The sequence below is a fragment of the Hyla sarda genome, chromosome 8 (genome assembly GCF_029499605.1).
Source record: "Hyla sarda isolate aHylSar1 chromosome 8, aHylSar1.hap1, whole genome shotgun sequence".
NCBI lineage: Eukaryota > Metazoa > Chordata > Amphibia > Anura > Hylidae > Hyla > Hyla sarda.
Window position 1 is genome coordinate 102,057,278 of NC_079196.1, and position 15,531 is coordinate 102,072,808.

At 40.5% G+C, this 15,531-nt stretch overlaps 1 protein-coding gene across 30 annotated transcripts in view; it reads left to right on the forward strand.

Annotated features, from left to right (window-relative positions):
• ABI2 (abl interactor 2) overlaps positions 1 to 15,531 on the forward strand; it is a 196,856-nt gene that overhangs the window by 77,114 nt on the left and 104,211 nt on the right. For 29 of the 30 annotated variants that reach the window (XM_056533542.1, XM_056533545.1, XM_056533553.1 and 26 more), the window contains exon 2: positions 14,412 to 14,579. In XM_056533542.1, the coding sequence (XP_056389517.1) occupies positions 14,412 to 14,579 (168 nt within the window). Of the gene's footprint in view, positions 1 to 14,003; positions 14,105 to 14,411; positions 14,580 to 15,531 lie in introns of those variants that run through there. The other variant, XM_056533558.1, reaches the window with a different exon arrangement.

Below are 15,531 nucleotides of genomic sequence, written 5' to 3' on the forward strand. Positions count from 1 at the left end.
GGAGATATTTCCATCTTTCCTTGGCTTCTTTATGCACATTAATACAAATTTTTACCTGGGGTGCCCAAACTTTTGATCCCCACTGTAACTATTCATATGTAAATTAGCACGTTTAACCCCTTAAGGACGCAGGACGTAAATGTACGTCCTGGTGCGGTGGTACTTAACGCACCAGGACGTACATTTACGTCCTGTGCATAATCCGTGTCATGCGCGGCTGATCCCAGCTGCTGATCGCAGCCAGGGACCCGCCGGCAATGGCCGACGCCCGCGATCTCGCGGGCGTCCGCCATTAACCCCTCAGGTGCCGGGATCAATACAGATCCCGGCATCTGCGGCAGTGCGCGATTTGAATGAATGATCGGATCGCCCGCAGCGCTGCTGCGGGGATCCGATCATTCAGAACGCCGCACGGAGGTCCCCTCTCCTTCCTCCGTCCGGCTCCCGGCGTCTCCTGCTCTGGTCTGTGATCGAGCAGACCAGAGCAGAAGATGACCGATAACACTGATCTGTTCTATGTCCTATACATAGAACAGATCAGTATTAGCAATCATGGTATTGCTATGAATAGTCCCCTATGGGGACTATTCAAGTGTAAAAAAAAATGTAAAAAAATGTAAAAGTAAAAAAAATCCCCTCCCCCAATAAAAAAAAGTTTTTTTCCTATTTTACCCCCAAAAAGCGTAAATTTTTTTTTATAGACATATTTGGTATCGCCGCGTGCGTAAATGTCCGAACTATTAAAATAAAATGTTAATGATCCCGTACGGTGAACGGCGTGAACGGAAAAAAAAAAGTCCAAAATTCCTACTTTTTTAATACATTTTATTAAAAAAAAAATTATAAAAAATTTATTAAAAGTTTTTTATATGCAAATGTGGTATCAAAAAAAAGTACAGATCATGGCGCAAAAAATGAGCCCCCATACAGCCGCTTATATGGAAAAATGAAAAAGTTATAGGTCATCAAAATAAAGGGATTATAAACGTACTAATTTGGTTAAAAAGTTTGTGATTTTTTTTTAAGCGCAACAATAATATAAAAGTATGTGATAATGGGTATCATTTTAATCGTATTGACCCTCAGAATAAAGAATACACGTCATTTTTACCATAAATTGTACGGCGTGAAAACGAAACCTTCCAAAATTAGCAAAATTGCGTTTTTCGTTTTAATTTCCCCACAAAAATAGTGTTTTTTGGTTGCGCCATACATTTTCTGATATAATGAGTTATGTCATTACAAAGGACAACTGGTCCCGCAAAAAACAAGCCCTCATACTAGTCTGTGGATGAAAATATAAAAGAGTTATGATTTTTAGAAGGCGAGGAGGAAAAAATGAACATGTAAAATTTAAGTCCTTAAGGCCAAAATGGGCTGAGTCCTTAAGGGGTTAAAATTGTCCTCTTCTGACCCCTCTAACTTTTTTATTTTTACGTACATGGGGATGTGTGTGGGCTCATTTTTTTAATCACAGGAGTTGTAGTTTAGAAACAGCGAGACTCCAGCTGTTGCTAGATTACAACTTATATCTTTCCCAGACAGACAATGGCTGTCTGGAAATGATGGGGGTTGTAGTTTAGCAACAGCTGGAAGCTCATGGTGGTAAACACTGGTTTATGGGCGTTTTCCCTAAGGGAGGGCACCTTAAATGTACTAACCAATTTTCCGTGTTTTTTTTCCTTTATAATTTCAGATCCATGTATGCCGAGTACTTATTCGGATTCGGTTGATGACCAGCGTTTTATTTTATTAAATTGTTTTTTAAATATTAATAAAATGGTTAATAGTAGTGGAGGCTTTCTTATAGACGGAATCCATTACTAACCCTGGGCTTACCGTTAGCCCCAAAAACCGCTAGCGCTAACTCTGAGTTACTATCCCTGTATCCACCACCACAGGGGTGCGGGGAAGAGCCGGTACCAACAGGCACGAAGTGTCAAAAATGGCGCTCTTGGGCCTAGGCAGTAACAGGCTGGCGTTATTTAGCTTGGGGAGGGCGAGTAACAGTGGTCCTCGCCCACCTTGGTAATGTCAGGCTGCTGACCCCCACATTTTGCGTAAATAATCATAAAAGAAAACAAAAAAAAAAACTTATAGGGTTCCCCTTATTTTTATTCTCAGCCAAATACCATCCAAGCAGCAACAGCCTGACGTTACCAGGGTGTGGGCAAGGACCATTGTTACTGGCCCTCCCCAGACTAAATAACGCCAGCCTGTTACCACCTAGGCCCAGAAGCGCCATTTTTGATGCTCCCAGCCTGTTGGTACCAGCTTCCACTACTAAGTAAATAATAAAAATAAAAAAACTATAGAAACAAATGATGGGTAGCTTCAACAAAGAATAATAGACTGTTTTAGATTATGCCAGATGAGTACTGGTGTAAGAGAAAGTTGTGTATCCCATACAACCTAACATGTAAAAAATATTGGGGGTACACTCCCTCAAGCCTGGGCTTGAATAGAAGGGTGGTATAGTGATCTAACTATATTAGGTATAGGGGTATAAAATGAAAGATAAAAAGATGTCCAACAATACTTTCAAACTATTTATTAAATGGTATAGATCACTCACTATGATGTCTTCGGCAGGGCCCTTGCATCAGACAAACCACATTTACAGTATATACTCGAGTATAAGCCGACCCGAATATAAGCCGAGGCCCCTAATTTCACCCCAAAATCCCAGGAAAAGTTATTGACTCGAGTATAAGCCTAGGGTGGGAAATACATCATCCCCCCCCCTGTCATCATCCAGACCCCCGTCATTAACACCCTCATCATCATCACCCTGTCATCATCCCCCCCTATACTCGAGTAGATACAGTGTATACACAGTATATGAAATAGATAAAATCACGAAGAATACTATGTAAATGCTAATAAAAACAATGGAAATGTCCATAAATAAATGCTCTTATAAGTTCATATGATCAGTTGATACACATGATACAGTTCCCCAATTTGCAATTCAGATAGTAATAATACACTAGTAGCACTATACAGTCATGGCCATAAATGTTGGCACCCCTGACATTTTTCTAGAAAAGTAGTATTTCTCACAGAAATGGATTGCAGTAACAAATGTTTTGCTATACATATGTTTATTCCCTTTGTGTGTATTGGAACTAAACCAAAAGAGGAAGGGGAAAAAAAAAATTTGGACATAACGTCATACCAAACTCCAAAAATGGGCTGGACAAAATTATTGGCACCCTTAACTTAATATTTGGTTGCACACCCTTTGGAAAAAATAACTGAAATCAGTCTCTTCCTATAACCATCAATTAGCTTCTTACACATCTCAGCCAGAATTTTGGAGCACTCTTCCTTTGCAATCTGCTCCAGGCGCCTTTTCCCAACAGCAATTTTAAGTTCTCTCCACAGGTGTTCAATGGGATTTAGATCTGGACTCATTGTTGGCCACTTCAAAACTCTCTAGTGCTTTGTTGCCATCCATTTCTGGGTGCTTTATGACATATGTTTGGGGTTATTGTCCTGCTGGAAGTCCCAAGATCTCGGACACAAACCCAGCTTTCTAACACTGGGCTGTACAGTGCGACCCAAAATCCATTGGTAATCCTCAGATTTCATGATGCCTTGCACACATTCAGGGCGCCCAGTACCAGAGGCAGCTAAACAACCCCAAAACATCATTCAACCTCCACCTTATTTCAATGTAGGTACTGTGTTCTTTTCTTTGTAGGCCTCATTCGGTTTTCGGTAAACAGTAGAATGATATGCTTTACCAAAAAGTTCTATCTTGGTCTCATCTGACGGATAGTTCGCGCTGACACTGATGCTCACTGAGCCTGCAGGACAGCTTGAATATCTTTGGAACTTGTTTGGGGCTGCTTATCCACCATCCGGACTATCCTGCGTTGACATCTTTCATCAATTTTTCTCTTCCATTCTCGCCCAGGGAGATTAGCTACAGTGCCATGGGTTGCAAACTTCTTAATAATGTTGCGCACTGTGGACAAACGCAAATCTAGCTCTCTGGAGATGGACTTGTAACTTTGAGATTGTTGATATTTTTCAACAATTTTGGTTCTCAACAGTTCTTTTCTCTTTCTGTTGTCCAAGTGTAGTCTGGCACACACACACACAATGCAAAGACTGTGAACTTCTCTCCTTTTTATCTGCTTTCAGGTGGGATCTTTGTATTGCCCACACCTGTTACTTGCCCCAGGTGTATTTAAAGGAGTATCACATAATTGAAACAATTTTATTTTCCCACAATTTTGAAAGGTTGCCCACAATTTTGTCCTGCCCATTTTTGGAGTTTGGTGTGACATTATGTCCAGTTTGGTTTTTTTTCCTCCCTTTTTTGGTTTAGTTCCAACACACACAAAGGGAATAAACATTTGTATAGCAAAACATGTGTTACTGCAATCGTTTTCTGTGAGAAATACTTATTTTTCTAGAAACATTTAAGGGGTGCCAACATTTACGGCCATGACTATATAGAAATATAAAAAATTTGTGTATATAGAAATGATTCAGCCTCTAAGCTGTATGGGCGATGACTAATATTCAGAAAATGGGAAATGAAGGTGTTGCATACATAAATGAAATATGTAACAAAGTTAAAAAAAAGTAAGTATCTGGGGGAGAGTAGACTGTGGAGTGGGGGGAGTCAAGGCACTGATAACAGCCTGGCTCTTGACCCCTAATACGACCAAAGTCTGTGTCCAACTAGATAAAGCCAAATATCTCTAACTCGGCGTCGTGTTCTCTAGGGGCTAGAGTTTCCATTTCATATATAAATTTTTATTCCACCCTGGACACTTTTTAGATTAAATTACCACCTCTCTAGTCTGGATGCACAGACTGGGTGACTGCAAATTGTGTGCCCCTGATGTGGCAGTTGTGGACTTCTTTATAATGAGCAGAGAGTGTATGTTTGTCGTAGCCCCTATTAATATTGTAAAAATACTCTGCTATTCTTTTTTTTCAGTGTGCGTGATGTGCAGCCTATGTATTGCTTATTGCAGGGGAATTTAGTGATATTTTTGCTGTTGCACGTGAGAAGTTCTTTTATCGAATGTGTATTATGGTATGTGGTGGATATTATTGTATCTGCTTTTATTTTTTGAAAACTCTAACTTTACAATCATTGCATTAATTACATCTGTTAAAACCTGTCAGGGGTGTAGAAATAAAAAACAAAACAAAAAAAACTACTTGTCCAAGGGACTAAAGCGGAACACAATCTACTTGTCCCTCATGACGATCCGCTTGTCCTGGTAGATAAAATATATTCAACCAAAATAGTACGAAAATAAGGTCTTTATTAGTTTCTGCACTTTCGTTTTTACCTCCTTGTCCTATAATAGCCATAACTCTTATTTTTCCATCTACAGACCCATATGAGGCTTTTATTGCAGGGAAGTACACTTTGTAATGACACCTTTCATTTTTCCATAACTTATGCTCTGAAACAAAAAAAAATTATTTGTGAGGTGAAATTGTCAAAAATGCTAATTTTGGGGTTTCCTTTTTTTTTTTGCCATTCACCTTGTGGTCAAATTTACATATTATTTTCATACTTTAGGTCAGCCTGATTACAACAATACCAAATTTGTTTAGTTTCCGTCATGTTTTAATAATTATCATTTTTTTAAACTTTTTAATAAAAACTAAATATTTTTATTTTTCTGTAAACTGGGCTGTATAAGGGCTTATTTTTGGGCCCGTAATATGCTGTTTGTATCTGTACCATTTTGGCATTGATCAGACTTTTTGAACACTTTTTTACTTCATTTTTTTCTGGGATATGATGTTATAAACATAAAAAACGCAATTCTGTGATTTGGTATTTTTTTACGCCATTTACCGTACAGGATATAAAATGTTATTTTTTAATAGTTCAGTCAATTATGCACTCGCCATTACCAAATATGTTTATTTTATTATGTAAACATATTTTTATATGGAAAAGGGGGGTGATATGAACTTTTAGGGTACGTTCACACCGGCGGATTTATTTGCGGGTTTACCACTCCGTATTTGAAAGGGGGCGGGCTCTTCTCGGCTGTCCGCAGCAGATTTTCCGTGGCGGAATTTACGCTGCGGAAAATCCGCCGCAAGCCCCTTTGAAGTCAGAAGGGTTTGCGGCAGATTTTCCACAGCGGAAATTCCACCGCGGACAGCCGAGAAGAGCCCGCCCCCTTTCAAATGCACATCAAGCCAAAATAATATTACCATTCAACTCATCACATCAACAGATCAAAAAAAAATCATCAATAAACATTGGCACTTATTGCAGTTAGACAAGACCATTATGAGTCCATCATTACCTCCACATGCTCCAGTCATATGTACAAAAGCACCAAACCTAGGACTAAAGATTGCACCCACCACAAAACAGACAAAAATATTGCCACAGAAAACAGTACAATCCACCATCTCTGGGATGACAGGTTTTTACAGATGTAATCAATGCAATAATTGTAAAGTAAGAGTTTCCCAAAAAAAAACATACAATATCCACCACCAACCATAAAACACACGATAAAAGAACTTCTCCCCCTGCAATAAGCAAGACAAGACATCGTGCACACTTAAAAAAAAAAAAATTAAAAAAAAAAATTTGCGGAGCATTTTTACAATATTAAAAGGGGCTATGACAAACATACACTCTCTGCTCTTTATAAAGAAGTCCACAACTGCCACATCAGGGGCACACAATTTGCAGCCATCCAGTCTGTGCAACCAGACTGGAGAGGTGGTAATTTCATCTAAAAAATGTCCAGGGTGGAATCAAAATTTATATATGAAATGGAAACTCTAGCCCCTAGAGGACTCAATTCTGGATTAGAGATCTTTGGTTTTATCTAGTTGGAGACAGACTCTGGTCATATGAGGAGTCAAGAGCCAGGCTGTTATCAGTGCCCCCAACTCCACAGTCTACCCTCCCCTAGAAATTTACTTTTTTTACTTTTACATATTTCATTTATATGTATGCAACAGCTTGATTTCCCATTTTCTGAATATTAGTCATCTCCCGTACAGCTAGGAGGCTGAATCATTTCTATATACACATATTTTCCATATTACTATATTTGTACCCACCCACTGCACCTATTCCATTATTCAATATTTATTTTATATTTATTTCATATCTACACATTGCCTTAATATCTATATACAGATTATATAGGTTAATATGTCTAATGCTGTATTCTATATACTTAAATATATGAAAAAGTTGTACTCCAGCATATCTTACGAGCCACATTTTGCTCTACAGCGTTCTAGCTTTCCAGATCCACCTATGCAAAGTGATCCAATCCACAATTTGTATACAACAATAAAATAAAACCAATCACAAGGAAGCTCCAGGTATAAATTAGGGATTGACCGATTATCGGTTTGGCTGATATTATCGATTTTGGACATTATCGGTATCGGCAATTACCTTGCCGATAATGCAACACCCTCCCCCCGCGCCTCCACGGCCAGAGACCGCCGCTGCCCCATTGCCTCCCCCATCCCCGGTTTTATAATTACCTGTTCCTGGGACCCAGGGTCAGCTATTTCTGGCTCCTGCGATGTCCTGCGCGCTGCGCAATGACGAGTGACGTCCTCAACGCGACGTCACAGTCAGTGCACACAGTGACAGCTCAGGACGCCGACCGAAGCCAGAAGTAGCGTGGACCCCGGGAACAGGTAATTATAAAACCGGGGATTGGGGAGGCAATGGGGCAGCGGCGGTGGGGGTTGGACTAGGGAGGACCCCCAAGACAGGCAGGGGGAGAGAGGCAGGCGTCGGCGGTCTCTGGCCCCGCAAAAGCCGCTGCAGTTCATTGATTGATTTAAAGCGCCCTCTTTAAATAATTGATTTACAGCGGCTTCTGGGGGGGTGGGGATATATAGCCGATAACTTATACCGGAATATCGGTATAAGTTATCGGCTATCGGCCTGAAAGGTCACATCGGTATGTGCCCTAAAAAATAGATATCGGTCGATCCCTAGTATAAATATACCTTCCTTTATGTAGTCAGACATCGCTATTGAAAAAGATAGAGGAATATCTCGAAACGCCTGTAGCCACTAACCATATACCTGCTTATACCCCAATACTGGCAAGCCTGAAGATCCCCATCATTACAAACCGTACCACAAGAATTGAAAGAGCGCGCTCCCAGAATCGCATATACTTCACTGGCTAGCTAAATTCTTCCCCTTTTGGAGATCTGAGTCTGGCGACAACTTACATACTGGTAAGAGGCACTGTGTGCCAACCCCAACCCACTTGACACTTTACACCTACTATCCCTGTGCCGTCAGGGTAAAGTGGTCAGCCAATAGGGGGTCTCCAGTGCTGCAGAGCACACCAGCCGAAAATACCCTAAGCAATACAGGCAAGAGAGACTTAACTGCAATACCCAACCCAGTCACAATTTTCCATCCCTGCGCTGTCAGGGTAGATTGGGCAACTAATAAGGGGTCCACAGCGCTGTAGAGCGCATTAGCCTGACGTACATCAGCCCTGCTCAGTGCTCCGAATTTTGGCACGGCACCATTCAAAGTATCTCTGCAAGAGACTACCTAACAACTCCTGTTATCTTGAACTGTTAGACACTATATCACGCAAGTACAGTGCGTTGAAGCCCCGTTCTGTACACACATAGCGCTACTAGTGTATTATTACTAACTGACTTGCCAATTGGGGAGCTGTTATCATATGAACATAATTTTTATTAGCCTTTGCATAGTATTCTACGTGATTTTATCTATTTTATATAATTGTGGTTTGTCTGATGCAAGGGCCCTGCAGAAGACATCATAGTGAGTGATCTATATCATTTTAATAAATTGTTTTAAAGCATTGTTGGACATCTTTTTATCTGTCATTTTATACCCTATACCTAATATAGTTAGATCACTATACCACTGTTCTATTCAAGCCCAGGCTTGGGGTGTACCCCCATATTTTTTACCAAAAAGAAAAAAACTTCTTAAAAACTTTTATTCTAAAAAACACTCCCCCACAAGCCCTCGTTAACCATTTTATTTTAAACAAAAAAATGCTGGTCATCGACATAGTCCACCGATTCTGAAGAAGTCCCCTGTATACACGGATGTGAAATGAGAAGGAAAAAAACACGGAAAATTGGTTAGTACATTTAGGAAAAACGGCCATAAACCAGCGTTTCCAAACAGGCAGCCTCCAGCTGTATAACTTGTAATTTAGCAACGGCTGGAGTCTCCCTGTTTCTAAACTACAACTCCCGTCATGGGAGATGTAGTTTAGCAACAGCAGGAGGCACCTCGATTCCAAACTACAACTCCTGTCATGGGAGTTGTAGTTCAGCAACAGCTGGAGGAACCAGCCGCTCACCGGCCACTTGCCCGCACCTACAACCCGCCCGCTAGCTGTTGCAAGACTACAACTTCCCTACCCTAACAGTGAGGACATGCTGGGAATTGTAGTCGCAGTGGGCCAGTGGTAGTTGCAGGCGGGTTGCCAGGTTGTGGAGCTGGCCGGCTCCCAGGAATATGAAATTACACTGTAATTTCATATTTCCCGGGCGGTGCAGTGATTGTCTGGTTGGTCTTGGCCAATCACGGCACCGCCCGGGAAATATGAAATTACAGTGTAGTTTAGTATTTCTGGGAGCCGGTGGCCTCCGCTGCCCCGGCCCCTCATCTACCCCCTCCGCTCATGACTGCCGCTGCTCATCTGACCCCCACTGCCGTTGCTCATCTGACCGCCGCCACTTATCTGTCCCACCCGCCGCTCATCTGTGCCGCTGCCGCTCATCTGGTCAGACTTTTTATGCCTACGTGCAACTTTCGCACATCATAAATACCTGACCATTGCAAAGTGAAACCTGAAATTTACTTAGGTAAAGCTGTTTGTAACTTTTTGCTTACCCACAAAAGTCGCACAAAAAACTGCTTAGGCGCATGTGCGACTTTAATGTGCAACTTTTGTAAGCCAAAAAAAGGCTCTTAATATCTTGATAAATGTCCCCCAATATGACCAGATACTTGAGAATAATGCAAAGGAATCTGTTACAAAGTTTAAATTACATGGGGCTGGATATTTCAACAGACAACGACCCAAAACACTGCTAAAAATATCCTCTGGCATTTATGCAGAAGAACAAGTCCAATGTTCTGGAATGGCATTCCCAGTCCCCAGAATTTGAAGTGGGCTGTCAATGCTCAGCAACCATCAAACCTAACCTGACTGAACTGAAGATGGAAGGCGGAATGGTCCAAAATCCCTTCATCCAGAATCCAGACACACATTACAGGCTATAGGAAGCATCTAGAGGCTAAAGGAGGCCCCAGTAAATATTAATGGGATATTTCTGGTATGGTGCGCAACCACTAGGAAGGCCAAACTGCAACTCCCAGCATGCCCAGACAGCCAAAGGCTGTCTGGGCATGCTGGGAGTTGTAGTTTTGCAACATCTGGAGGGTCACAGTTTGGGGACCATTGTTACAGTGGTGTCCAAACTGTAGCCCTCCAGATGTTGCCAAACTACAACTCTCAGCATGCCTAGACTGCCCAGGCATGCTGGGAGTTGTAGTTCTGTAACATCTGTCCCTTCAGATTTTGCAATTTTCATGACATTTTTGAAAATTGCTGCTCTACTTTGAAGCACTCTAATTTGTTCAAAAAGTAAAAATATGTCCATTTTATGATGCCAACATAAAATAGAAATATTGTATTTGTGAATAAAAATAAAATTTATTTGGAATATCCATTCTCCTTACAAGCAGAGAGCTTCAAAGTTAGAAAAATGTAAAATTTTCTACATTTTCATGAAATTTGGTGATTTTTTTCACCAAAAAAGGATGCAAGTAACGAGGAAAATTTACCACCAAAATAATGTAGAATATGTCACGAAAAAACTATCTCAGAATCAGAATATTCGGTAAAAGCGTTTGAGATATTAATTCTTAAAGTGACAGTGGTCAGATGTGCAAAAAACGCTCTGGTCCTACAGTGAAAATTGGCCTGGTCCTTAAGGGGTTAAATAAACCATTTTTGTATATTTATGGATAGTAGACACAGGATCAATTAGGATAAACAAGCCCTCATTTATAAAGGACGCACCTTCCAGAGAAAGCCAGGTGAATAGATGGAGAGGGTCTCCAGGGAAGTCCTATACAGCCCTCCAGCACAAGGAGGATGACAGCTAGAGGAAGCCAACAGAGGCAGCCATCTTAAAAGGACATTTCAAGATAGATCCACCATGCTGGATGAAGTACTTAGGAAGAAATCCAGCTGGTGAGACAAGATTTATGGACATGCCTACATAACCCTCCTACATTATTTACTAAGGACTTCCTTTACATGAAGATTTCTTGTTTTATGTACGGTCTGCCATGATGTCAAGAAGATTGCAAACAAAGAGCTCACTCTCTCTATGGTCAGACCGGTTATATTTTAGCATTCTGATTATATTTAAAGGGGTTATCCAGCATAAGGTGATTTTAGTACGTACCTGGCAGGCAGTAATGGACATGCTTAGGAAGGATCTGCGCTTGTTTTGGGGCTAAATGGCTATGTTGTGAGATTACCATAACACTGTGGCTAGTTTTTTGTGAGCTGGTATTTCCTGTTTCAGTTTTCTTTTTTTGACTACAAATCCCATAATTCCATTTTCCTCCCTACCACACATCAGCCACCCCACCCATTGAAACATAAATGAGCTGCATCCATTCAAAGACCTGTGGTTTTCAATCAGGGTGCCTACAGCTGTTGCATTAGTTGCAGGGTTCCTACAGCTGTTGCATTAGTCCCACCAAGTGATCGCTCAACCCATCAGCTGACTAGTGAGTCAGGTCTCGGCCGCATTGCAAGCCGGGAAAAATCTGAGACATGAGTCATTTTGTATGCTGGTAAAAATAAATATAGGAATGAAAATCAGAGAATAATTGAGAAAACCGTTACACACAGGTACAGACACTATATTATGAACTACACTAACTTTATAGCCCCAGTCCTGGAATATCCCTTTAACAATGCAGATTGCCCATTTTCTATTCATTCAATAAACCTAATTTCACTACTGAAATATTTCTGTGTCTTTCAGATATTTCATAGCTCAAAATTAAATTGCATATCCAAACACCCAGTTATTTATAAATGAAAATCATGGAAATTGTCAGGGGTGCCTAAACTTTAGCATACAACCTAGGCAAGATACAGTCCTGCTGCAACAGCTAGGATCAGAAGTCAACAAAATTTTTGCATTGTGTATAATATAGAGAAAGTATTACACATATACTTACAAAAAATAGTAAATTGCAGGCCAGGATCGAAACAGAGAACAATATTTGCAAAAATTGTATATATTGTGTTGCATAAAAAAAAGCATGCAGATGATCCTGAAAGCTTCCTGTGTTGGGACTTTAGAGAAAACAAATTGATTGTCTCTTAATTAAACTCGTACTGAATGCGCTTTTTCCCTTGCTGACTTGATAAGACGACCTTAATATGCCCTGTACAAACAATAAGCCCAATACGTATAAACTGTTTCTAAAAAGACTTTAGTTACTGAATATTTTTATAACCCACTTCCCTTCTATGATGCGAGCTCAGGAGCCGAGCGAGTTTCATAACAGTATGATCCCATCGGCTAATACATAATGTACGATTAAGGGTGTTAACGCACCAGAAAAGCGTCACACTCTGACCCCTGTCATGGCGTTTTAAAGCAATAAAGAACCTGTTTTGCACGTATCCTGGCGCTGGACATCCAGTTTCTTATCTTTCTAATATACAGTACTTCAAAAAATGTTTTATCTCCTTATAGAAATCACATGGTCCAGTCCTCCTGCAGCATCATCTGTCCCAGCTGAAGCACAGGCTGGGGCAAAGTCCAGGAAGTGAGGTTTTGTTTGTAATATATTTTATCAGACAAATATGTATGTTTATATGAAAATGTGTATTATATTTGCATGCTCCACAAGATACTAATATTTTTCCTAAATGGCAGTCCCCATTTAAATTAGGGATAATACATGGTAAGCAGATCTGCTTAGTAATGGTTGGCACAAATATAGGGCTTTGTGTACACTGTCCAGTTTGTTTTGTAATCTAAAACCAATACAAATGTAATGTTAATAGATATGTATTGTACAAAGCTGTAACGACACCTCAAAATAAAGGAAAACCTGTATTTTCTTTAAAATTTTTGCCTATTTTTCTTCACTTTTGTACTTTCTTTATATAAATGTATGATAAATCTTTTCTGTATACTTCTGCGCTGTTGCTTAGGATGCACTTATGTTTCATTTATGTTTTGGAGGCATATATCCATGACATACCTGGGGGCTGGTTAGTTTGGATCAGAAGACTCAGATCCTGGCAATTTTACCCCTCTATTTAGGGTCTATTCACACGTGCAGATTTGATGCGCAGGATTTTCTGCTGTGGATTTCAATGTAAACTGAATCACTGAACACAGCTTTAAATCCTGCGCATCAAATCTGCGCAGAACACTGTACGTGTGAATAGACCCTTCAAGGGTTAAATAGCCGGGTTCGGAGTTTTTTGTGAGTGGAACTGTCAGTCACATCTGGGCTCCTGCAGTAATCACACAGTCGTAGTTCCTATGCCTAAAATAAAAACAATAATGTAAATATATGGCATTCTGCAGATACGACACTCTGTAGGGGACATATATGTATGTCATTTTGCGTCAAGGAGTTAAATATGAATACCGGTATCAACATGTTATAAAGAGAGCACAGAGTAAAGCCAAGTGTGCATTACATGATACAGCAGTGCACACTAGGCTGTGCCCAGTGTTTGCTTTAAACAAGTTTACCTGCTACTGTACCTGATAGTAGAGACATAGGGGGAGATTTATCAGAACCTGTGCAGAGGAAAAGTTGACCACGGCAACCAATCAGATCGCTTCACAAGGCCTCTGCAAAATGAAAGAAGCGATCTGATTGGTTGCTATGGGCAACTGGGCAACATTTCCTCTGCACAGGTTATGATCAATCTCCCCCAAAGAGCATTGGCTACAGCATTAGATAACCCTATTTGGAGAATGATAGAGAGCATCTGTTAAGGCAGAGCATGCATTTGCAGGCACAACTGTCATTTTCTGCTACTGTCTGAAAGTACATAGCAATGCAACTTTATGAATGGGGAGGGGGTGCTATTTGATATGGATTGTTATGTTGTATGTGTCAGATTACAGTGAGGGTATGTTCACACTGGGAAAATTTCAAGTTCCATTGATAATAGGAAGCTCTGTAGTGTGAACTAGTTCTGATACATTACATTGAATATTTACAAAACCTCTTGAGTTTTTAATAGATTCTTCAAAGAAATTTTAAACAACAGTTATATTGTAATATATTTGAATGCTATTCGATTGATTCGTAAATCAAATGGCAAGTAACTTTTTGTGTTTTCTTTGTTTAGTCTGCAGATAAGCAAAGAGCTTTAGAAGAAACCAAAGCCTATACAACGCAGTCCTTAGCTAGTGTGGCTTATCTCATCAACACCTTGGCCAACAATGTCCTTCAAATGCTGGATATTCAGGCTTCTCAACTCAGGAGGATGGAGTCCTCGATTAATCATATATCACAGGTAAGATCATAAATTATTCTAGATTTAGTTTTTATTGTAATCAGAGAATGATTTCGCCTATTAACTTGGTACTTCACGTCACATTCAAAAACTAAATCTCTAACTATAAACATGTGCCAGCTTAGCTGTATTAGGCTGCTTTCACACTATAAAATTCATCTGTTAAAAGATCCATTATAAATGTCAGTTAGAAAAGCTTTACAAACGGATGTTAAACGTCCGTTACAAAATCCCATTCAAGTCTATGGGATTTTTTGATTATCCGTTATGACGTGTTATGGCCCGTCACGAATAACGGATGTTAATTGTGATGGAAGAAAAAAAGTCACATGCACCAATTTTTCTTCAGTCACAAGAAACAGGTAAATTAACGGCCGTTATTTTTTACATTGAAGCCTATGGCAAATGGATGAGCCTTTATGTAATCTGTTTGCGCCTGGTTTATAATATCGGTTATTATTTCTGAGCATGCTCAGAAGAGGTGACATCAACAGACTCCTGCAGTGCTGAGGGACTACTACTACTCCCATCATGGAACAGACTTGTTTCCATAATGGGAGTAGTAGTTCCCTGGCTGTGGTAGTCTACCGGTGGCTGTGGAGGCTTCATTAGTGTTTGTACTACAACCCCCATCATGGAACAGACTCTGTTCCATGGTGGGGGTTGTAGTACAGGGGCTGAGGGATTGATTGCATCTGGTCTCACTTCTGAGACCCGATGCGATTAGAAGTTATTAAACAGGGGAGCTGGCGGCATGCTCTACTCCCCCACGATGTATTTACTTTCATTTGTAAATTCCCAGCCGAGAGCCCTGAATGGTCAGTACTGAGGAGCCATTCAGGGCTCCTGGCCGGGATTTCAAATAGAAGCGATGCGGTCGGAAAAGATATATAGAAGCGCTGGGGGGTATATATCTGGCCCCCACAGCGCTTCTATATATCTTGCCCCCCCC